The 23816-nt window shown below is 42.2% G+C and overlaps 1 protein-coding gene across 1 annotated transcript in view; it reads left to right on the top strand.

Annotated features, from left to right (window-relative positions):
* The window catches only part of mgat5 (alpha-1,6-mannosylglycoprotein 6-beta-N-acetylglucosaminyltransferase), an 86594-nt gene that overhangs the window by 29380 nt on the left and 33398 nt on the right, over window positions 1–23816 (top strand). Inside the window, exons 4-10 of the mRNA XM_050063700.1 lie at window positions 2233–2309; window positions 4076–4165; window positions 8789–8860; window positions 10892–11053; window positions 12622–12791; window positions 13795–13929; window positions 19674–19807. Coding sequence (XP_049919657.1) covers window positions 2233–2309; window positions 4076–4165; window positions 8789–8860; window positions 10892–11053; window positions 12622–12791; window positions 13795–13929; window positions 19674–19807 — 840 coding nt within the window. The remainder of the gene's footprint in view (window positions 1–2232; window positions 2310–4075; window positions 4166–8788; window positions 8861–10891; window positions 11054–12621; window positions 12792–13794; window positions 13930–19673; window positions 19808–23816) is intronic.

Raw genomic sequence — 23816 nt, 5'->3', positions numbered from 1 at the left:
TTATAATGAGCACCGCTTACATTGTGCTTTCAATAAATACTACTGCATTGTTCAAAAATTATTAATTGTGTCTCAAATGATTCTAGGGGGGTTCAGCTTTACTGAAGGGGGAGTCATGTCCCCCCTGTCCCCCCCGGGATTTCCGCCCCTGGGTACAACCACACATCCCCTGTTCTCTCTGAAGCAGTGGATGGAAACTTGTGTTGGTAGCGATGTTTTCAGTTGTAGCACTCTGTGACATGTCATCACCTCTCTTTTATCTCTAATTCTTCCTGATACACAGCGCTGACAGAGCGAGTGCCAGTGAAATGTTTTCCACACTAATCTAGGCGAGATAGAGCAGCACAGGAAGATGGAGAGAGGGAAAAAAGTTTACCAGTAGAATATCTGTTTACCGCAGCAGCTTGTCAGTGCAAATAAACTGAATCTACGATGAACACAATGTAGGAGCCTCTGCTCCACCCTTCACCCCCACCCACCCTGACAGAAGATTGACCCAGCTCTGGAGCCACTGATTAACTTCATACACACAAACCTCTATAAACACACATCGTCTGACTAAAACACCACCCACAAACTCATAACATCAGTCTGGTGTTTGCGCCTAAGCTTTTATCTATTCACCGCACAGCCTACCATAATGCATTATTTATATTCTGACTATAAAGGTCAGTGGCGATGACGTTAACGTCTCTGAATGGGGATCTCAAAAAGGTGATTATATGGAAGGGAAGCCTGCGTGCAAGCCATGAATGTTAATCCTACGGTGATATTGGCTTCTTGGGATATTGAAAGCAATGCAGGAAAAATGCAGAGTGACTCCCTCCCCCACTGCGGTTGTATTCATTTGTTTATTGCAGAAAGCAAACCGATCAGAAGAAAAATGTCTTAAATGCTTCTTGATGCGTATTTGCATCACTGTGGCCTCAACTGGCCCGAGCACTCCGCTCTTTGTGGTTTCCATTATGATGGTGTTCAGATTGCAAAGCCAAAGGTGATCCTGTTGGCTGACAGTCATCCCTGGCCACAGTGTAATGGGCAGTCTCCAGCTGTCATTCCAGGATGCAACCGGCCTGACGTGCTGAGATTGTACCACAGGCTGAGATAATGTCAACATGCTAACATGTATAATGTTTATCATAAATCTCTGATCAGTAATTTAGCATGACTTGCTATTAGCACTAACCACAAGATGCAGCTGAGGCTGATGGGTAAATGTAGCCTGGAACCTTTCAGTTCATTTTTGATTTCCTGAGGGCATTATCAAGCAATTGGTTGGATTTACAACCAATCAGAGCAACGAAACATGACATGCAACCAATCAGAGCAATGAAATGTGACCTACAACCAATCAGAGCAATGAAATGTGACCTACAACCAATCAGAGCAACGAAACATGACTTGCAACCAATTAGAGCATCGTGACAAATTTCAAAAGAAATTGGACTCATTTTTGTCTTTTTGATTTTGGAACCAATAACTTATTAGCCTTTAGATGAACTTTCCCTTCTGGCACATCCTCACCTGTCTCACCGCATAGCCATGCTGGTTGTCACCTAGGCTGCATATTGGGTTTCTTCCCCTATCCAGTTTTATGTGTTTGCGTGTCTCGTTGTCATTTACAAGGTGAAGTACATGAGGAAGTTGTCCAATCACAGCCAAGAGATAGAACATGTTGAGTCATCGAGCAAAGGAACTGCTTTCAAATGCCATGTCATCTGTCTGCCCGGCTATCTGTCTGTCTATCGAGCTGGATGGGAAATTGATACCACCGACCAGACAAATGACCCTATATCTTTGCCAGGGGATGGCAGTTTTTGCTGTTTATGTACAAGCTGCTTTGGCAGGCAGCCACTCTGTATGTTTGGAGGTCTCTTTCAATTCAAAAGAGAGATAGTGAGCTTGGATGATACTGAAAAAGCAGGTGAAATTTTCTTTCCCCCAATCAATCAGACATGGCTGATCAGTCAAAACCAGGTTTTGGTTGTCAGCTCTTCATATCACAGCTCCATTACTCCCTGTAATATTTAAAATTGATTTGCAGTATTACGAATTGGGTTTTAAGAGTTATAACTTCAATTAGATAACCAGGAAAGCTTGGTTCATGTGTTTCTAAAGTGTTACAGTTTGTATTTGCATTGTCTTCAGTGTGAGGATCATCCATCCTGTTAAAGTTACAGACAGCCGACTGACTTGACCTTATCGATTTTCTCTCTTTCTGTCTTTCTCCAGACCTCCTAAATGGAGCCCAGGAGAAGTGCGAGCTGCCGCCTTTGGAGGGTTTCCCTCACTGCGAGGGCAAGATCAAGGTGAGTCACACGCACAAACACCCATAAAGACAGCCTCTCCACCTCACTCCATGTGTCTGTTTTTATATCTGTGAATAGGTCATTTTGAAATAAATAAAATCAGAAAAAGGTGGCGAGAAAAAGAGCACCGCCTACAGAAAGTCAAACGACATAAACAGAGAAGATGGCATCACACGCCCACACTTGGTTGACTGACAAAATCTCTTCTTGGAAGAGCAGAGCAAAAACGGCGCAAGTATAAACAATGATCTAATTTTATGACCACCATAACGGTCCATGTGTGGGGAATACTAAACTTCAGACAGGTTTAATTTCACTTTTAGGGGCAGTCGGGCCCTAGAAAGCCCACACACTGACACAGGTGCATAGACACACACACACACACACACACACACACACACACACACACACACAGATGTATGCACGATTTCAATCCAATGTCTCTGTTTTTCTGTGTGTGTGTGCTGGTCTCCCTGGAGCTGATAGGGCCCTATCATACACACCATCTGCTCAGCCAGTCCCAATCCTCCACTGATACTGTCAGCATTTCCAACTGGGCGCCAGGCGATGCCAAAGCCTGCTCTACACACACACATACACACTGTACACAAGCCTGTTATTTTTCCAGAAAGGCATCAAAATTCACTAAACTGTTTTTCCACAGCAGTTTTACTATCAGTACACAGTTAGTAACATCTGACAAATCCATGTTCTCACTTTATAGAGCTCTTAGGTTGCCGTTTAAACAAATATAGTACAATCTTCATGCCTTCGCCATCCAAGCGACTCTGATCTAAGCCCATCTGCCAGGTCTCCCCTCTGTGAACAGCTTTGAAAACTCGATTTTATATCTCCCCTTGTGCTGCTCCCTTAGGTTACTGTAAGTCAGCATGCATGATGTACTCTAGCCTACGAACTAAGGAGGGTAGCTGTCAGTCCACATCTTAGCTCAACAGCCCTTCCACTTCACATGTATCTTTGCATGTCATCAGTGCCACAAAAATCTGCCTGCTAGGGATCTAATCAGAAGAGAGGACATAGAGGAATATTTGTCCAAACACTGCTGCTCCTTCTTCTCCTGCCCTTTACTTTTTACTGTTCTTCTTTTTTGGAAGATTTACTGAAGATGCATGTTCTTCCGTCTGAGTCAAGAATACCATTTTCACATTGATTTATTTCCACACATTCACACATGAGAGCTTCCCCAGAACAACCTTCCTCTCCTCCTGTTGGCCGCTGAGCAGTTCCACTGGATGACTTGCACATGTATCTGATGAAAGGGAAATATTCTCCCTTTATTTTCAAACCCCAGATTTTTCCATTTGATTCCAGGGATTGAAGCCAGTGACTTCTAAGTCGCAACCCTGCAGCTTCTCTAACCTCCAAGCCACAAAAACAGCCTGGACTATATCCACGAGGGTGGTGAAAGCTAGATAGGCAGCTCCTGCTATAGCTTTTGCCACTGTGCATTATGCATTCTCTCAGCATCACAACCTGCCCACACAGCACAGTTGCTGGTAAACTGCAACATCAACTGGACTTTTTTTTGTATCCATCCAAAGAGCTCCATTACTAGGATGGAAAAAGCTCTAAATGACAGTTTGAAGTTACTTAACAGCTGCTGATAAAATACATTTGGCTGCTATAAACTCACAGTGGGCTCATATATTTTACAGATATTAAAGTTTGAGTGAGTGGAGGGGGTGATTTGGGTGAGAATGCATGTGGGGCCCAGATTTAATCTTCCCTTCTTTCCTCTTCCTCAGTGGATGAGGGAGATGTGGCGCTCAGACTCCTGCTACGGCAACTACGGCGTGGATGGATCCACCTGCTCCTTTTTCATCTACCTCAGCGAGGTATGTGTGCATGTATATGTGTTAATTATAAATGTGTGTTTGAGTTTATGAGGGAATTGCAAGTGTATTTGTGCCCAAAAAATGCTGAAGTAATACAACAACTAAAACGCAATAAATGGCTCCACTAAGCTGGGAAAAGTTTGACTGATCGCAGCAATTAATACGCCTATCTTACATGGAACAAAATCAGCATGGACTAAGCTACATTGCGATATGGACTTCTAAGGGTTTATTTGTTGATGTTGACAGAAGGGTTTTAAATATTTTAAGGGAGGATTAGTAAAAGGAGATTCCATTTAAATGTAATGCAAATTGTAACTGAATTTCCACAAAATCCTGGAAAATGCAAATTAATGCACGAATGCAAACAGTTGAAAAATAACAGTTTTTAACGGAAAAACAGAAAAATGTTCCCTGCATGAAATTTATTTGCTAAACTCACAGGTATACTATGCAGGAATTGTTGGTTACTGTTTGGAAACAGTATCACCAGAAGTGAAAGCCAACCCCAGCTTTGTCTATTTGGTGTTTTGCTTCGTTATATTTGCATTTTTTTGGCACCATGTCCACTATTTTTTCTTTCTTCCTTTTGTGCTGCTTATTGTCTGGCACTTGGTCACTTCCTTCTTATAAAGTCTCAACCACACCTGCGCACTGTGCCCTGGAATGTTGCGACTACAGTAACATAAGAAGGAAGTACTGTCAAAGAGCAGGGTAACACATTTCTAGTTATAACTGATTATTGTGAGGAATTGCTTTTGAATGAGTCTCTAAGAAATGAGTCACAAAGAAAATCTTACATAGTTTATCTTTTGAAGGATGAGACAGGCAATATTCTACATTTTCATTATTGTCAATAAAACCCATGACAAGAACAAAAACAACAGTGTGTTACTCTGTCTCTCAATACCTGTCGGGGGTCTTTAAAGATAGGTCTCAAATATATGGTTCATTTTTGAATAAAGGCTTTTTAATTTCCTGAATCAGCCGGCAACTGGTTTTTTGCAAATGTCACTCAAACAGGAGGAAATAGTGCAGTGGTGGGGAGTATTTACATACTGCCATATACAAATTACAGTGATGATATCAGGTTTTGATACATTTGCATGTTAGTAGGACACAGTCATTGTTGGTTTTGGCCTTTAATGTAAAACGTAGCCTTAAACTTAAGTGTAAAATGTATCTACTAACCTTCATGAATGCCGTATCAGTGGAACTATACTGGGGACATTTGCATTGAACATTTCAATAATTTAGCTCCTGCTCCTGTCATAGTAACTTCCAGTGAGTACAGGAGTTGAGTAATTGCTGGGATTGCTGCAGCATACAGTACTGGCACGGACAACCCAGAAAAATGGAAGGTTCAAAGCCCTGACAACACTCCTGTCACCTGAGAACGATCATATAAGAATGAAGCGCTAAAAATAAGAGCAAAGGAGAGAGGTAGAGGGGATTTCATTTTTAATGAGGGCAAATTAGAGTGTGTTGAATAGGACAGTGTGGGAGAACGAGGAGATGATTCAGTGGGGAGGGGGGGTTCTTCTCAGCCTCCAAAAGGAAGACGGGGAATGACTTTGCTCCCCTGCCTTCATCTCTACATATCCTTGGCAAACAGGAAAAAGCAGCCGGACCAGCATGGAGGAGTTGTACATTATTGACGAGCACTAACATATAGAAGCTTGTGTTCCTTCAAGGGACACTTTGAGGCTTTTAATATTGCATGATTTATCTTTGCCAGACTAGTCAACATGGCCAGAATCCATTTCTGGTGGTGAAAGTCATTCATTCTAATGGGAGTCTGTCAGATAATGATTTGTTTTTACACTTTGCAACACCATGTGAAGACAAAACATGTGCTCATGAGATGCTGTTTTCAAAAATGTTTTACACTCTTTAAACATTCTTATTCTCTGATCCAGAAAACTGCTCTGCTTCCCATAAGAACTGATTTATTATTTGAAAGATCCTTCATAGATCATAGCCGTGATTACCATTCTGTTTGATTTAGATTCTTAAAAGTGTCTCTCCCAGTTTTCCACTGGAAAGCCTGATTTTCATCAAGTGCTGATTCAAGTGATAATCAAGTTTTTCCTCGTCCAATTGTGTGATGTTTTGTTTATAGAAAGTAAGATTTCAGTCATGGCTTCAGCTCTGGAGAGGTCAGAAGCCTGTTATGAATATTGCATATGAGCTGAAAGCATTGCAATGAACTAAGAAGGCACACAGAAAGCCTGGCCTGCTCTGTATGGAAATAGAAGTTAGATGGACAACAGCACAATCCATTAGGGGGGGAGAAGCCTTTTCTTTCTCGCCTTCTGCTCATGTCCGTCCACTGTTTTTAGATACTTCACAGGGATCAAACATTTCCTATGAAGAGCTGCAAAGATTCGAAATGTCTCTGTGTTTCCATCCTGCTAATCTCCCAGCACTCAGCCTCCTGGTCATGTGATCTCATGGTTGCCATGACAATTTGCATGTATTTCCATTTAGAATCTTGCTGCTCTCCATCCACAGCGGCTCGCCTTTTTTGAACACACACAGACGCTCAAACACACACCCTTTGCCACATGTAATTCATACTTGTCGACCACCACATTAACCTTGCAAAGAGGAAAATCGGAAAGGGCAACATATGATGATGGATGTCAGCCGCAGAAGGTCAGGGCTCAACTAGCATGATGTGTGTGTGTGTGTGTGTGTTGTGGTGTGAGAAGGAGTATAAACACACCTACCATGTCTCTTGCTGCTGAAACACTACTGCTCCATATTCCTGTCTGCAGTCCAAAAGCAATCATGCCTGATACAAGAAGAAGAAAATGCAGAGACAGAGAAGTAGTTCTAAGAAGTTGCACCTTTTGTTTTGCGTGGACATTTATAACTCACCCTTTGTTTGCTTGGAGAGGTCCACGAGGCATATTTACTTTACTTTCTTCAGCTGCTAAACGGTCAACGGAAATCACATCAGGGAAAAGCCTGTAGCCAAGTCAGTACAGTGAGAAAGCTGTGACACTGTTGAGGCTACATAGTTGCTGAGGCCTACATTGTTACCGAAAAGTCTGTCTTTAAGATCAGGTCTGAAAACCAAATCTTATTTGCCTGTAGTCTGAACGCAGCTTGAGTAGCTCTCTGTTCAGCACAACAACAGGAACAAAACAGCAGTAGTGTGACAGTAACACTCACAATCCTTTAGTTTCCTTTCACAGCAATAATATTGGTGCTGATATTTTATCTCTCATTCAACCACTGATTTCTTTGTTGTGCTGTAACTAATATTTTCTGTACACAATGCTTTCATTTTGTGACATGAATACACTATTACAGTTTCAAAGGTGTTTTGTCTTCAGCCCATAATCCAAGGTCAGCAGCAGAAAACAGTTTATTTTGTGCTCCGTTTCTCTCCAGACATGTGCAGCACACGTCAAAACAGCCTGGAATCAGATCTAATTTAGCCCCTCTTGATGCAAATCAGATGAATTGTTGCTCAGTGACATCTGTAGTCTTAAAAAATACCCTGCTAAATTGAAAAACGTCATTAACACAATTATTTGTGCCCGCCAGGTGCAATGGAGAAGTGAAAGCAAGAGGGAATGGTTTTGCATGTGGTGGCCACAGATGGTTGCTCTCTCCTTATCCTCTGACTGATTCTTCTCCAGTTTTGTGTTCTTGTCACTACTGGTAGAATGAGGCGGTTCCTGCAGCCCAATATGGTTGCACAGGTAGTCCTGCTCTTCCATGGATGGCACATCCATATATGTGGTCACAGGATGGTTTGCTGTGTCTCCCAGCACTCTCTCAGCCCAGCACCATGCAGCTCAATTGGCATTCACCAGACAACATTAGAATTGTCAGGTCAGCCATTAGCGCCCTGTTCTCTTCACAGACGGGAGCAGGATCACACTGAGCACATGTGACAGACATTGAAAGAGTCTGGAGATGGTGAACGTTATGCTGCCTGTAACATCATCCAGCATGACCGGTTTGGCAGTGGGTCAGTGATGGTCTGGGGAGGCAGATCCTTGGAGGGTCGCGCAGACATTTATTTAATAGTCAACGGTACCCTGACTCAGAGTGATTGTCGGCCCTTAAGCTTGTGCAGTGGGCCCTGGGTTCCTCCTGGTGCAGGACACTGCCCGGCCTCATGTGGCCAGAGTGTGTAGGCAGTTCCTGGATGATGAAGGCATTGATGCCATTGACTGGCCCTGTCATTCCCCTGACCTCAATCTAATTGAGCACCTATGGGACGTTATGTATCGGTGCATCTCACGCTAGTTCTGGGAGGAGATCCCCCAGGTTACCATCTGCCAACACATCAGGAGCATGCCCAGATGGTGTCGGGAGTGCATACAGGCATGTAGCAGCCATACACACTGCTGAGTCACATGATGAGTTGCTATGATAAAGTCATATAAGTTCGATCAGCCTGTGATTTCATTTATTTACTTTGATTTTCGTTGTGATTTTTGGATCCAGCCCTCAGTGGGTTAATGATTTTATAATGTTATATAATGTACATCTTTGTTCATCAAGATCTGATGTGTAAATAAAGCGTTCCTGTAATTTTTTGAGCAGTGTATTTGTTTCCAATAAAGTGAAACCTTTTTTTGTTTTGTTTTGTTTTGTCAGGTTGAGAACTGGTGCCCACGCCTGCCCTGGAGGACAAAGAACCTGAATGACGAAATAGACAGGAGGGGACAGGTGAGAAACACATCATGCAGCTCCTGTCAGCTGTAAACTAATAATACAAAGGACAACTATCTCAGCTGCTCTTCGGAGATGAGCACTCATCTTAAGATGTTGCCTGTAGCAAGACAGCCAACAGTCTCGCCGCACTATTACACTATAAGTTCACCTGGCACCCCGACGAGAGAAAATGGTTATCTGGATGTGTTTGAGTGTCAGATTACATTTTAAGTGTAACAGTTGTGGTCCAAGTGGCTTGAATGTATTAATTCCAAAGAGGCTTGTATGTGTGTGTGAGGCAACTCCAGACTTTGTGACAGCAAGTTTTTCCATTAGCATAAATTTTTAAACTGAGTCCTTCTCGACGTTAAGTCCCACTCCATCATCCTGACACCACAGAGGAGAGTGACACTCAAAGCCGTTTAATGGGATGTTTAATTTTAAGAAACACTCACACTAATATGGGTTTTTAGTACGTATTTGTTTAAAATGTACCAAAATGGCAGTAAAGTGAGCGAGGTAATTCCCCCTGCAGTGTCTGCGATCATAGTTTAAAACAAGGCAGTAAATGAACGAGCAGGCTGAGGCTGATCCACAGTGTCAACATGCCTCGAAAGCATAAAAGAGCAGAGCAGTTCTCGTAGACCAAAGCCGGAGTGACGGGACCTTGGGACAAATCTGGAATAATGATCTTCTATCCCTGCCAATGCACCAGCTCACTCAAATCCCACTTAGAGCGCCTCTCCGGGCCGTCGGGCTCGTGCGCAGCCCACAGTATCAGCGCTCCTCGCAAACACACCCCCTTCCCTCTGCTGCGGGTGAATCAATATTAAGCACTCTTCATCCCCTCTCTGGATGCATCAACAGCTCTGAGCCCTCTGTGGTGGGGAGATGCCATTTGACAGGCTTTGGAGATTTTAATTCAGGCCCAGATTTTAATAGGTTCAGTCTGTGGAAGTGATTTCCTGTCGTGATGAGGGATGCTAATGCCCTGCAACAGCCTTGTTTCAGCCACCTTAGCAGCTGGTAATGGCACTGTGGTTTCTGCCTCTTTCACTCTGTCTTCCTCTGACCAGCTCTGTCTCATTCACGCCTTCTCTTTCTTCTTCTTAGGCTGTTCTTTGAGATTCCATATCTGGAAAAGCACAAATGAAAAGTGTTGATGTATTCAGATGAGTGTAATGTGATTCAGCATATTCTGGGGATGTGGCTGACAGTTGCCTCGGTTTCATTTCCTTATTTTGTATGACATCACCTTGATGTCTAGTTAGTCACCATTCTTGGAACACAGAATAGGCAGGGTGCAACACGTAGATGATTACAGCTTCACTGGTTTTTACAGCTTCCTTCAATAAATAAACTTATAGACGTGATGTGCATTAATGGCTCCTGCTGTTTCTGATTTTAAAAAAGTCCTTGTGTTTCTCCTCTCCTCTCCTCTCCTCTCCTCTCCTCTCTAAAGCCCTCTTATAAATGAGCTATAAAAGGTATGACTGATGTATTCACTCCTTTCAGACTACACAGCCACAGCTCACGTTTGCTCGTAACACAGAGGGCTCTGCACTCTGAATGCTCCAGTGTTTGTTGTTCTGTCACCATAAAAACAGCCTCTCTGAGTGCAGTATTTTTTCCTCACAGTTTTTACTCCAAAGATTTATATTAAGTTTTGTTTGATACTTTGCTCTCAGGAGAGAACTCAAACATGCGCACTTGTTTGTGTGCCCTCAATAAATAATTTCCTCTGCAGATGTCTGTGACAGTTTATGATGGTTATTATCACCTCAGCAGAATCACTCGAAGTCAGGCGTCAGTGATTACAGAGAGATTTCTTGGACAAATAGGACACATAGAGACTGACAAATGGTGAAGCATATTAAACATTCAACATTTATTCGTCCACATATTTAATCTGTCTGCCAATCTAAGGTGCTGAAATCTAATCTAATCAGTGTCTTTACAGCTTACACCTAACATTATCTGGTACATACTGTACAGCAGGAGCAAATGTACACAGGCTGGTATAACTGTTTCACGCTGTGTCTGCAGGCGGAGGTCCGGACCAGTTTCGAGGAGCTTTACCGTGTGATGTCACAGCGCGAGGAGTTCCGCTGGATGATGCTGAGGATCAAACGCATGGCTGAGCCGTGGGTCAGCGCCATCCGCTCGCTGGCTGCCAAGCAGAACCTGGCCAGGCGTCGGAGGAAGAAGGTAGGCATGACATGCAGCGCATCGTAGTACACTGGAGAAATCAAGCGAGACAGACTGACTAGACGGCGTTAAGAATATTGAATGAGAAGCTTTTGTGAGCTGGATATACTGCAGGTGTAATTAACACATGAGCTGGAGACAGAATACCATATAAACTTGTCACACATTATTAATTTAACCAGCCAACAGACACACACACCCACCCACCCACAGAAACAGGTGCACGTAGATATTCCAAATTCACTTTGGTCCCACAAAAAATACCACAACTGAATTTTAATCAAGCCATTAGCTCAAAATTTAATGTTTACCTCTCAAAAACTTTTGGAAAACACCACCCCTCAGCTTTCAGCCTGTTGAAATACAGACACCAGGCAGGTACGCACACACACACTGACATATAGTACCGTCCTGCTTTTGCTTAGGGAAGAAATGGTGGTGGGAAAGGACTGACATGGATATTCCATTGTGTCCCAAGCTGTTAGCAGCTCCCAGCACTGAATAATGTACTCCACACTTTCCACTGGCCTTGTGAATAATTCACATCACATTCCTTGGTGCTGATGCAAAGCAGCATCCCCTTTAACAAAGCAGAGTGTGCAAGCAACAAGCATTTATCCATCTATCCATCCATCTATAGTGTCTCACCTATCCTTCCTTCCTTTTCTGTGTCTCAGTTTAATCTATTCAGTCTATAATTAAACAAAGAATGTTTTTTCTCCAGATACTTTCAAAGCCAGCTCTTTATTTCAGCCGCTAATCTCTTTTGGATATTAATCCGCACTATTAATCCTTGACTGGTGTGTTTTGGGGCTGGCTGTCAACAATGAAAAATGCGTCGGTCACTTCAAACAAAGCCTGCTATTACTTCCTACTCCTGCTGTGGAACACTCTGTTCCCCTCAGCAACTGAAAACCATCCTCTGTGTGTGTGTATGTATGTGTGTGTGTGTAAGTGTAACTTGCATGTGCTTTTCTCAGCATGTGCACTGTGCACCTGACAGCATACAGGGACAAAGTGTAATTGCTTTCACAGTCTCCTACTGGGATAAACATGTTTTTTACACTCTCAATTTAAACCTTTTCCAATAGGAAACCAGTGGGGTGTCTTTGAATTATTTGTCACCATTTTTCTGTAAGCAGTTTCAATGTTATTTTTCTACATTAATCTGCGTAGGAAAGAAAGAAAGGGCATCCAGATGTCACAGATCTCGTTTAGCTCGCTTACATTATACATTCATGCTCATTAAGGCTCTGTAAGTGTGGCTCTTTTCAAGCTACCTTGTGCCGCACTAGCCTTGATGAGACAATCTCATAGACACCCTCATCAGGTATGCAGCATTCTTATTAAGTGTTCTCCTTGAATTATTCACACAATAATGTACAGAAGGGCCAACTGTAAAACTGTGGTATAAAAAACAATGTTTAAAACTAGCTAAAATGGAAGGAGTCTTTGTCCGTTTGTGTGTCTGTCTTGGATTTTTGTGACAACTGTTCATCTGGAGTGTAAATTCTACACTGCATGAATAATTAACTTATTTTATTGCATGCCTTTTTCTCTCCAATCAGATCCTTGTGCACTTGGGCCTGCTGACCAAGGAGTCAGGCTTCAAAATAGCAGAAAACGCCTTCAGTGGTGGCCCGTTGGGCGAGCTGGTCCAATGGAGCGATCTCATAACCACGCTGTACCTGCTGGGACATGATGTTCGCATCTCCGCCTCCCTGGCTGAGCTCAAAGAGTCAGTAGCAAACATACGAGCACTATGATAATCCTTAAGTTAATACTGTATGTTAAGAAAACACACCTGTCATATACTCCACCTGCTTGCTCTGAGTTGGACTGCGCTGCAAGAGACACACATGCTTAATTTCAAAAGATCCCACTTTGATTAGTTTTCCCTAGTCTCAGTCAACAAAGGTCATTCTATGTGACATCAGTGGGATGCTCTTTTGAGCCAAACAGCCTAAGCCAATAATACTGATTGTTGTGTGTCCAGTGTAAGTCTGCACAACAGATGCTTTAGGTCAGATATAGAGTATTTGGGAGGGAGAAACAACAGTTTTGTATCAAATTTGCTGCATGTGTGCTTTATAATCCAACCCTGGGTAACCTAAAGTCAAAGCACATTTTGATTGGCACGTTTCTTTACATGTAGGTAAACCAACAACCTCTCTGTATTTGTTTAAGTTTATATGACTGTGGTACACAAATGTCTGTAAGCCAACTACAAACTTTAAGCTCAAACAGGCAAGCTGACACACCTTGTCTAGTGGGTGCATACTGTTTGACATGGATACATTACTGTGTGGGCAGCTGAGCCGACTAAGAATCTTCGCTACAGTATCTCTACCTTTTTAGATTTTTAAATTGGTACTTGTATCAGATATGCAAGTGAAACATTCAGTTTGGGAACAGGTTTATCCCATGTTTGCTTTAAGCCTGCACTGTATGTATGATCTCTATACCTGAATTCAACAAATACCCAGAGGTCTGTCCTTGGAAATACTAGTACGTCTTGAAAATTGCATCAGACAAAGACGTCACCACTGGACTTGGGATTTTTCGGTCTAAATGCATTGTTTAGTTTTAAAATATTTATATCCAAATGTCTAAAATTTTCATGTGGTATTAGAGTGAACAAAATGATCTTCCCGGAGTGTTTCTCCCAGCTTTATTACCAGCAGCAGCACACTAACATTTTGAATGTTGAAAGTTTATTTCAATCCGAATTTTCTCCCCAGGATCATGCGCAAGGTCATGGGGAACAAGTCCAGTTGCCCAACCCAGGGTGACAAAGTGGTTGAGCTCATCTACATTGACATTGTGGGCCTCACCCAGTTTAAGAAGACGCTGGGACCCTCCTGGGTCCACTACCAGTAAGTACATTTATATGGATCTACCAGCTGGTGACTGTGAGTGATGGACGCACAGTTCTCTGCAGTTTGGGTTCTTGTCTGCAGTGTGCAGGAAACGTGTACAATGGGTTGAGCCATTGACGGGTAATTTACCTTGAACTGTAAATGTGTGAGTAAGGCCACACTGTTTCCATTATCTCCAAATGAATTCAGTAATTTGTAGATTCCTTTAACTTTACGCTGCCACTGCCAACTGTTGTTTCACAGCCTCTCTCACATATGCAAAGGGCATTGGGTTGAGGCTTGTCTGGCACTTGCCGGCACAATGAGTCTATTTTCTGCTCATACATTACCACGATCTCCCCAAAGGCCGCAGTAGCGTCAGTTGTTCGCAAGGTTTTGAATCTATTCTTTCTCCGATTGCTCCGCTGAGGACCGTAGATGAGGCCTTCCCGGTTTGTTTTGAAAAAGCTCTCATCAGCTCCGACTGACAGGAAAAGAGAAGGAACAATAAGTCTGGGGCACTAATGGCCCCGCTGGTTCCTCCTGCTTGTCACCAGGTTTTGTTTGTCTGCGACATAACACCTTAAACTGCATCCGCTCCCTTTGTACCCCGAGGAAATTGATTCGGCCTCAGGCGTAATGTAAGGTCCAGATGCTGTTTTCTGCATTATTTCTCCTACCATTATTGAACACTTATGTCAAAGCACTTAATGTCACCGTGCTGTGTGAAACAAGACCTAGACTATAGGTTGGCACATTTTTCCGTGCTCTTTCTTCTTCTGCTAAATGTAACCTATTCTGTTTCCCCGCATTGCCTTTCTGTCAGAGTGTCTTTTTACTTTGCTGTCTCCTGTTAGTGAATTACATCTTTGCCTTTGTGGCCTGGGAGTCCCTTTGTGAAACCATCTTCTCTTGACTTTATATGTCACGCAGGAAGTGAGGGAGAGAGAGATCCCATGGACAGAACATGCCAGATTTGTTTGCATATCAGACCCCAAATCCTTGCGAGCAATAAACTGTGTCATTATTGTTCCCTTCTCTCTGGTTTATTCTTTGTGTTTGGGGACAAAGCAACCAAGTCTGTCAGGCCCGTTAGTGATTAATGTGCTTTGTTATTGCCCCAGTCTTCTGGCTATCTGTCTTACAGTGCTATATCGCTGTGTTACATACTACTCTGGAGGAATGGGGATGCTCTGAGCTGTTGTTCTCTGGGTATAAACCAGAACCAATGTTGCCCTATTGTTCTATTTCATTTAATCCTTTCATCCAATAACTGAATCGGGCAATGCACTTTCATCTGCATCGTCGAGGCTGCAGAAATTGTGCCAGTGTGTACCAGTTCCAGATTTGGTGTTGACGGCAAAAACACAGAAATGAAACTGGACATGTGACGAGTTAGTCATCAGCTGCGTGTGTTCCACAAGTTTGATTTCATCATTTCTCGTCTGGCTTCCATTTTCCTTTGTCACTTCCTCACTGTCTTCTGCCAGACACTTTGTTTTGACACAACGCTGTCTGTATGTATTGCTCGTGTGTGTGTATATGGGGGTGTGATTCATGCCACTGACTTTCATTCATCCACAGTGTTGAGAACTTTGTGGTGCAGGCAGTAACTGGCTTGGTGTGGGTTGCAAATCACTTAGTGGCAACATGTAAAAGTGAGAGCTGCACCACATATTGTTTTTTGTCATTGTGAAAAACTGCTATATTGCACTTTGAGGTATTAAATTACATTCTATGTTACTATGTCTGCTCTGCTCTCCGACATGTCCCTCTGCTCTGCCTGTGTCTGCCTTCGTGTGAGTAGAGTGTGCCGCATGAGCACACACTGGCAGACTTGTTTGTTTGATAGATGAAATTGCGGTCAGTCCTAAAACAACATACGAGTTAAAACCCCAAAGAACATTCACTGCGTCTTGGAGAGGACGGTACAACTGGGCTGAGAATTACTCGTGTTAGCTTTGTTTGTCGTTCGCTTCCTGCCTGGCGACTATGGCGGTGCTGCAGTGTGGATCTCACTCATTACTGGTCAGCCATTTGCCATCCTGATGCACGTCCATGACAGCTTAATAGCTATCGTACTTTTTTTTTTTTAAAGATTATTTTAGTAATTGATTATTATAAAAGTAGTGTAGCTCCCTCGTCTGAAGACAGACAAGACAGAAGAGTGTAGAAAAGAATATTCAACAAAAAATTCCCCCCAAAGAACAAAGGCTGCAGTATATTACAACTAAGAATGAATGAGCTAATACATTTTGTAAGAAAAAAAAGATTGTACAGCAAAGTGGTATTGACATCAACAGATGGAGCAATCAGTTACTGCCCTCCAGGGATAAGCAAGTCAGAGTTTTTGGAGGAAAAAGTGTAAGAAGTGTCCTCAAAGTTGCCAGAACTCTGTGTGATTTATATTTGAGGTCACAAGTCAGTTTCTCCAGAGTAAACACAGCTGATATCTGTGATAACCACATGTCAACCGTGGGGACCTGTGTAGCAGACCATTGGAGCAAGATGCACTTTTTAGCCACGTATAAAAGACTTGTTAACAAAGATTTGACATCCTTATCAAAGAAAATGTCCGATTTAATGTTGATTTAAGTCCGCACTGATGCGTAGCCATGCCAACATAGTTGTTTTGCCGGGGTTTTAGGAGTGGAGAGGAGCAAAGTAAAACAAACTATGATGTACTCTTGGAAGTGATGTGAGGTTACTACCAGTTAGCCAGCCATGCTAATGTTTGCCATTAATGTTGCTGAAGGCGTCTGGTTCAGGGGAGGTTGATTAAATACTCATGTTCAAAGGAGAAAGTAAGCGTGTCAACAGTTTTATATCGTAGGTGTTAATTTATTGCTTAATAATAGTTATAAAGGATAACAATTGAGATTAAAGTCTGTTAGGTGGAGCACATTGTCAATAAAAGTGAATACTTGTGGTCCATTAGAACATCTGAAAACAATCAGATGTTATTAGCTGGATGACAATCGCAGTAAGATAATCAGTAACATGCCGCGCTCTGTGGCGTCCTTGAGAAGTTTTTTTTTAACCAAACCCTGCTCAGCTTAATGCTTTTATAAGACATGTGATTAAGTGATATGTCTGTTTGTCATGCAGCTGTTGAGTTTGGCCTTGGGGCTATAGAGACATATAACACACCCTCAGGTAGATTCATGTAAAGCAGAAATCCCCATCTGATATCTCTATTTCCTAATGACCCATATGGGAGCATTTTATTTATTGCCTGTTTCACATGGGAGATAATCATGGCAGGAGAGAAAGCTATCATTTACAACAGCTGTTGTTATACATTACCCATTTGGGATCACTTTAGGTGGATTACATTATAGTGAAATTACACGTCTACTTTGACAACAACATCCGCACTCGGCCCGGCTCGGTTTGGATATTACAGCAAGTGTTACTAAGTGCGTACTTGTTGAGCTGAACAGCCTCAACTCTTGCCACATTATGACGCCCACTGTCAACTCAGCGGACTCGGGATATGTGCTGAAAGCCTCGCTGCAGCCATATTTACATCACGTTATGGCTCCAGCAGCGCTTCCCCATCTGTTGAGGACAGATCTACCGGGGACAGATGAGGGTTGTTTTTCTCCAGAGCGAGTGGAGATGGCATGTGGGCATGTTGTTGTTTTTGTTCTGCTTTCAGTCTAAAGTTTCCTCGTGGTGAATGTGTTTCCCAGCTCTATACTCTCCCAGGGCCTTTCACAGTTCATGCAGCCAGCTGCACAACATCTGCCCGGGCGGAGGGATGATCACTGGGAGAGAGAGCGGGGATTTTTAGCTGCAGATGTTTATGTGTGTGACACTGAGTGTGTATATGCATGCAAGTCTGCTTACACCTGGCTTCTTCCTGTCACTTTATGATTAATGCTGAGTATTTTACCTTGACCCAAAGCGGGAGTCACTTCCTTTTATCCACCCACAAGACTGATCTTGGGCTCAGATGGCCATTAAAAAAAATTCTCATTGCTTTAGGATTTTGTCAAAGGAAAAAAAATCAGTGAAAAAGATTTGATTAATAGGGTGAGATAGATTTAGAAATGCATGGCCAAGTCAACAGATTGAAATTAGCTTTCCTTTCTTTTAATGGCCCTTTCCCTTCTGAATTGAAAAAGTAGATGGCAAAGGACGAGACAGACCGGATGTAATCTAGAAATGAGAAGTGAGTAACAATGAGCGAGTTAGTGAATGCAGAGCATGCAGTTTAAGGTCATGAGCGAGCGGCTCCCTGCATATATACACCATTCCTTCTCCTGGTTGTGGTCTAATTAATCCTGTGCTGTGACCTTTGAGTCAGCCGTGATGTTCATTCACAGTCTCATACCTCCACAGGATGGGATTTCACTTTCTCCCTGTCTGAGAGTGGAGGCATCGTTTGGGTGCTTTCGCTATCCTGCTTTTTTATATTGTGTATATGTTATGATTTTTGTGTCACTGCACATATAATGAAAGACATTTTTACAGTGTATTAACTCAGATTTTATTCCTTTAACATGAATGCTACAGAAACGCAAAAAAGGGAATGAATTCATGTTTTTGTTTTGTTTTGTTTTGTTTTGTTTGATACCACTGAAACGCTCCAGGCCACATGGGATTACACGACACACCAAAATAACATGTATAAATAAAGACTTCCTGTAGCCTACATTCATGTTCCAATAAACAACAAACCATTGCCGCAGACCACTGAACATGATGAGTGCACCAAAGAAAATGAGATAAAACATATTCTTCACAGAAACGAAATAGATTAGAAACACATTATAAAAGATGGCTTCTTTTCAGTATTTCACAATCTTCCAGCAACAAAATCCTTTTTAGTTCTACTGATTGTGATACAAACAATATAATACAACAACAACATTTTTAATTTCATTTACCTGACAAAGCCTCTCAAAGTGTTTCAGTTTGGCAAATAAACACAATGCATGTACATCTCGTCTTTAGCTGTTGTAGCATCCCAAAACTCAAAACCAACTGGGAACAGGTGAGTTAATATTCCGAGTCTTCAGGCCGACTACTGTGGTTTGAATGGATATGAAATGACAAATCTAATGCCTCGTTCACATGAAATCAGGCAGACAGTCGACTGCAGACAGACAACACCGTCTGGACGGCATGAGTCAAATGAACAGACTTTCTGAAGGAAAGGCAGGAAGGGAAGACAAAACACAAATGACGATATGTTCCAATGATGATGCTGTATATTTAGCTAGGAATGGAATAAAATATGTTAAATAAGTATGAAGAAGCAACATAACATCCTGTTGTAAATTGTGGGGTGGAGGACGGCAAAAAGTTAACATTTTTACTTTGAATGGTGATGCCATCTGCCGTTTCTGTTGCCAGTACTCTCAGCCAGCCCTTACTTATTTTACCGTCCTGTTCTTCCCTTTCTAAAATGACATCTGGGTTGCCATCTTCCATCTCCATGATTCCATGTGAACGCAGCATGAGGCTTATTTCTTGGACCAGAGTGAAGGTCACTTGGAGAATACTGTGGAAAAGCACTGTGTAGTGGTTCACTTCAGCTCCACTGTAGGTGTGCGCACAAGGTGTGAACTGTTTTTCAAGTGCATGATAACAAGTCTGAGTGTGTTTGTACAGAGATGATTTATAATGGTATTTATGGGTTTCATTGATTTCACAAGATGCAAAGCAAATATCCACTATTATGTTAATGTTAAGCAGTATAAACATGCATCTGTGCCTCAGCCATTAACACATGTCTTTGTGTGATGTTACAGGTGCATGCTGCGGGTGCTGGATTCGTTCGGGACGGAACCAGAGTTCAACCACGCCCACTACGCACAGTCCAAGGGTCACAAGACACCCTGGGGGAAGTGGAACCTCAACCCGCAGCAGTTCAACACCATGTTCCGTAAGTCGGCAGCACGCCAACATGCAAAAACACACACTCTAACCAAATGTGCATCTGCCAACCATCACGAACGGACTAGTAAGATTTAGCTGTAGTATTAAAAAAAAAAAAAAAAAAAGGCCATTTGGCTCAGTTATAGCCTGAGTGCAGGATTTAAAATGTGTTTACCACAGTTTATGTAATGAAAACCAGCACAGAGAACTTTGCTGGTTGATCCGTCCTCTGAGTCAACAAGTTAGGAATGCACAAAGATCCCTGATCCGTCCAAAATACAAAATTCTTCAAGTATGTTGTGGTGGAGGCTGGCTTTCTTCTCTACATAGCTCTTGCATATTTTACTTCAGCAAGTTCCCCACTCTGTTGTTTAAATAAGGTCAAGTTGCCAAACTCTGCTACTTGCAGTATAAATCAGTTTTCATGATCATTACACCCGTAGCTGTTTCCTATATCCATAGTTCCAGTTAGATTTTCTGCTATGAATGAGCTGTTTTGGTTGGAAAAGAGGCATAAAAGAAAATCCAGGGCGTTGCTAATGGAATATCATCAAGCAGATTAAAGGAAAGTAAGAGGTCAGACACTCTCCATTTTACTGTGATTATGAATGTAGGACGTAGGGGTTTTATTGCTCTCTGTGTGTGCATCCTCCTACTGTGAAATCACGCTGTAACTGGAGTCAACCACATTTGCTGAGGTGGATGGTGCAGCAGAGGAGAGAGAGAGAGCGGAGCCAGTCTCCCCCCCGGGGTATTGACCTTTTCCCCATGGCTAAGAGAAAGTGAAATGTTACCCCCGCAGTCCCCGTTTGCGAGGTGAGGCCTGGAGCTCTCCAGAATGCCACTGCACCTGAATAGGCCCTTTGTCCACTGAATAGGGTATGTCTTTCTCATAACACACTGGGGCCCTTGCACAAAATCCAGTTAAGAGTCGCTAGGTTAGATGATATCGCTGGTGAAACAAGTGCACAGAGGTTTGGCTGAGTGTTAAAACCACAGAATGGCATCACTTCCAGGCACGAGAGACTATAAAGTTTTCTCCCCTCTCTGCATTGTGCTGTGCAACACCTTACCCTCAAGCTAAAGAGTAGCATTTATACTCCTCATACAGTCTCACACATTAACACCTCGAAGGATGATGAAGTAAGTATCTGAGGTTTGTAATTGTATCACACCGTGCACACATAATATTTGTACTTGGAGCCAGTTGTGTTTATGTCTGAGCAGGTGCTTGTGTCAGCTTGGATTTACAATGGGTGGAGTTTAATCCTTGAGTACATTTCAGAATTTACTCCTAAGTTTAGTTGTCTAGGAGCTACCTCACATTTACCTCATCAATCTGGTGCTGCAAGCATGCTCAAAAAATATTAAAGAATTTACCTTATATAAATTGGATCCCCTGGTGTTTGAATTGTATTATAAGTCACCCACTGAATGTAGATGTAACAATGGGCAAATCAGGTGCAAGTAGGTAATCTATCCTAGATTTGGATTGGCCCATTTGTTACGATTAGGCAGTGCTCTATAAATCATTGGTTGGGGGAATTGGGAGTATCTGGCTCCTGGCCAATAAGACAAGACACAGCCAAATTGACCTCATTAATCTATTTCAGAGTCTGGATAGAAGGGAGTGTTTTCTGGTGTACAATTTGTGTTTGAATGGGCTGCGCGTCTTCGTTATGCTGGCTCTGTTTCCTAGCACAAGCCATTTATAATCAGGAGAGCTGAATACCTGCAAATATAATTAAGTTAACCTCTCCTGTAGGTCAGAGTGACATGCAAGGATTGAAGTCCTGCCAAATTTAATTTCTTTTCTATGCACCTCATCAGCTTAAAACGGGTTTGTTACAAAGGACTTTGCTATGAGATATAAACCTGGCTACAGAGGGATATATCCAGACTTTTTATCAAATTATTCTGCAATCAAGGATGACTTTGAATAATGATCCTTCCTTTAATCCCTACAGTCGCGAAGATATATGCACGGCCAACAAATCAGCTTTGTAAACCAGGTTTCTCGTAAACCCTCGCCGCAGTTCTCCTGTGTGTGTCCCTGCAGTTGAATGCTTAATCCCTTCCGGAAATGATGATTAATACCGGTCAGAGGTCGAACATAACAGCAGATAGTATTTATCTTTGAGGCATTGCCAACTACGTAATTGACCCTGAGATCTGCCACGCTGATAGTGCCTGTAAAGCTTTGATTGATAATGTCGCTGGCACACCCACTCACTAAAGGTTATCTTTATTTTCCATCTGTGTGGGATCAATACGCTGGTGTCTCTGACTGTCTCTCACATGCCTTACTTACTGTCCAAAGCCTAAATATACTTTTTACACCTTAAACCACAAAAATGTGTTCTTGTTTTTCATCATTTCCAGACAGCGAGGAAGAATTTGTTGAGAATGAAGTAGTTTGACACCTCTTATCAGAAGTTAAAACGCAGACGAATGGCTGCCAAGATGTCGCCCTACCTGTTCTCTGCATATCTCTATACTCACTTGGATTTACAGCATTTTGTAATGAAACATTAGTGCCAGAAAAGAACATCTGACCCTTGAACACTTGCCTGCGTCTGTTCAGTGATGCCAGCGGGGGAGAACATTGAGGACGTTATTTTGCTGTAATTGAGCACCTCTCACTATGTTCCTACCCTCTTTCAGTCGAAACCTTTTCAGATGCTCGCTTTGATTGATTGCAGTGGATTAGCATAATGGAAGTGTTGCAGAAAGCTCTAACAGCGAAGTCCAGACATGCTGTCGGTCTCTGTACATGAATACAATACCACTACTTTTTATTCCAGTACGTGTTGTTTTTTTCAATGTATTCACTGAGCGTGGGCGGTTTAATACACCAACATTAAATGTAGTTTGCTGCACCGTAGCTAATTAGCATTATAAGAAGCCTCATTTAAAGGTCATCCACTTTTTAAAAAGACTTTACCTGTTAATATCTCAATTTGTTAAATGATCAAAGCAACTTAAACATATGGGTATTTGTCGGTGCATAAAACAGGGCCAAGTGCATTTGCTTTGTTTGTCCTCAGACTATGAAATATGGACAACATAAGTGAAAATCAAAGAGCATCTATAGCTTGCTATTGATTGCTAATTGTCTGTTAAGTGAGTTATTTATTCTTGCTGTGGATGTGCTTTCAGACTCGTGTTGTTGTGGTATTTCAAACGTAGAGTGAATTAAAGGAACAGTGTGTAAGATTTAGGGGGATTTAGTGGCATCTAGGAGTGAGGATTGCAGATTGCAACCAGTTGAAACTTCTCCCAGTTAGGATTCCTTCAGTGTTCAGGAGGTTTTTACCAGGAGGTAAATTATTTGCAGAGGTTTACTCCTTCCTAAAACAAACCAAACAGAAGATTTAAACTGGTTAAAACACTGAGTAAAGCAGTTTCATGTAAAAGAAGATCTGTGTTTTTCTGACACTGTTGTAGCAGATGGGCTGCGAACTACGGTGGCTGACCTGAAAAGCTAATGGCCCCATCTAGAGCCAGTGTTTGGTTTGTCCATTTTGGGCTACTGTAGAAAAATGGTGATGCAACATGGCAATCTGCTCCCTATGTATAAACAGCTCATTCTAAGGTTATAAAAGCACAGCAATTTTTATTTTCAGGTGATTATACACTGAAGAAAATACTTATTTATACATACTTATTAGTATTTCTCACAATATATCCCCCAAAATCCCACACAATGGACCTGTAATTAGAGTTTAAGTACATTTTTCATCATTGTGATGCTGGCAGCACTGTTAGCAACCTGGTACATCCTCAAAGAACTCACCAGTTAAATCTCAAAGCTGTTGGTGTGAAAGCATTTCAGGTTTAGTTCTTGTATTTTCATCCTTCAGGCCCATTCAGATAAGCTGTCGAACCACACAGTCTTTGATGAGTTTTCAGAGTGCTGAAGATTTTAGTGCTGATGATGCAGTTTGAAATCTTTTTTTCTCCGTGTGGCCAGCAGTGGAGAAGTTCTTGTAAAAATGAGCCTGCATACTCAAGTG

This window comes from Epinephelus moara, chromosome 15 (assembly GCF_006386435.1).
Source record: "Epinephelus moara isolate mb chromosome 15, YSFRI_EMoa_1.0, whole genome shotgun sequence".
Taxonomy (NCBI): Eukaryota; Metazoa; Chordata; class Actinopteri; order Perciformes; family Serranidae; genus Epinephelus; species Epinephelus moara.
Note: the sequence above shows the minus strand (reverse complement) of the source record. Positions and strands in the feature narration are given on the sequence as shown.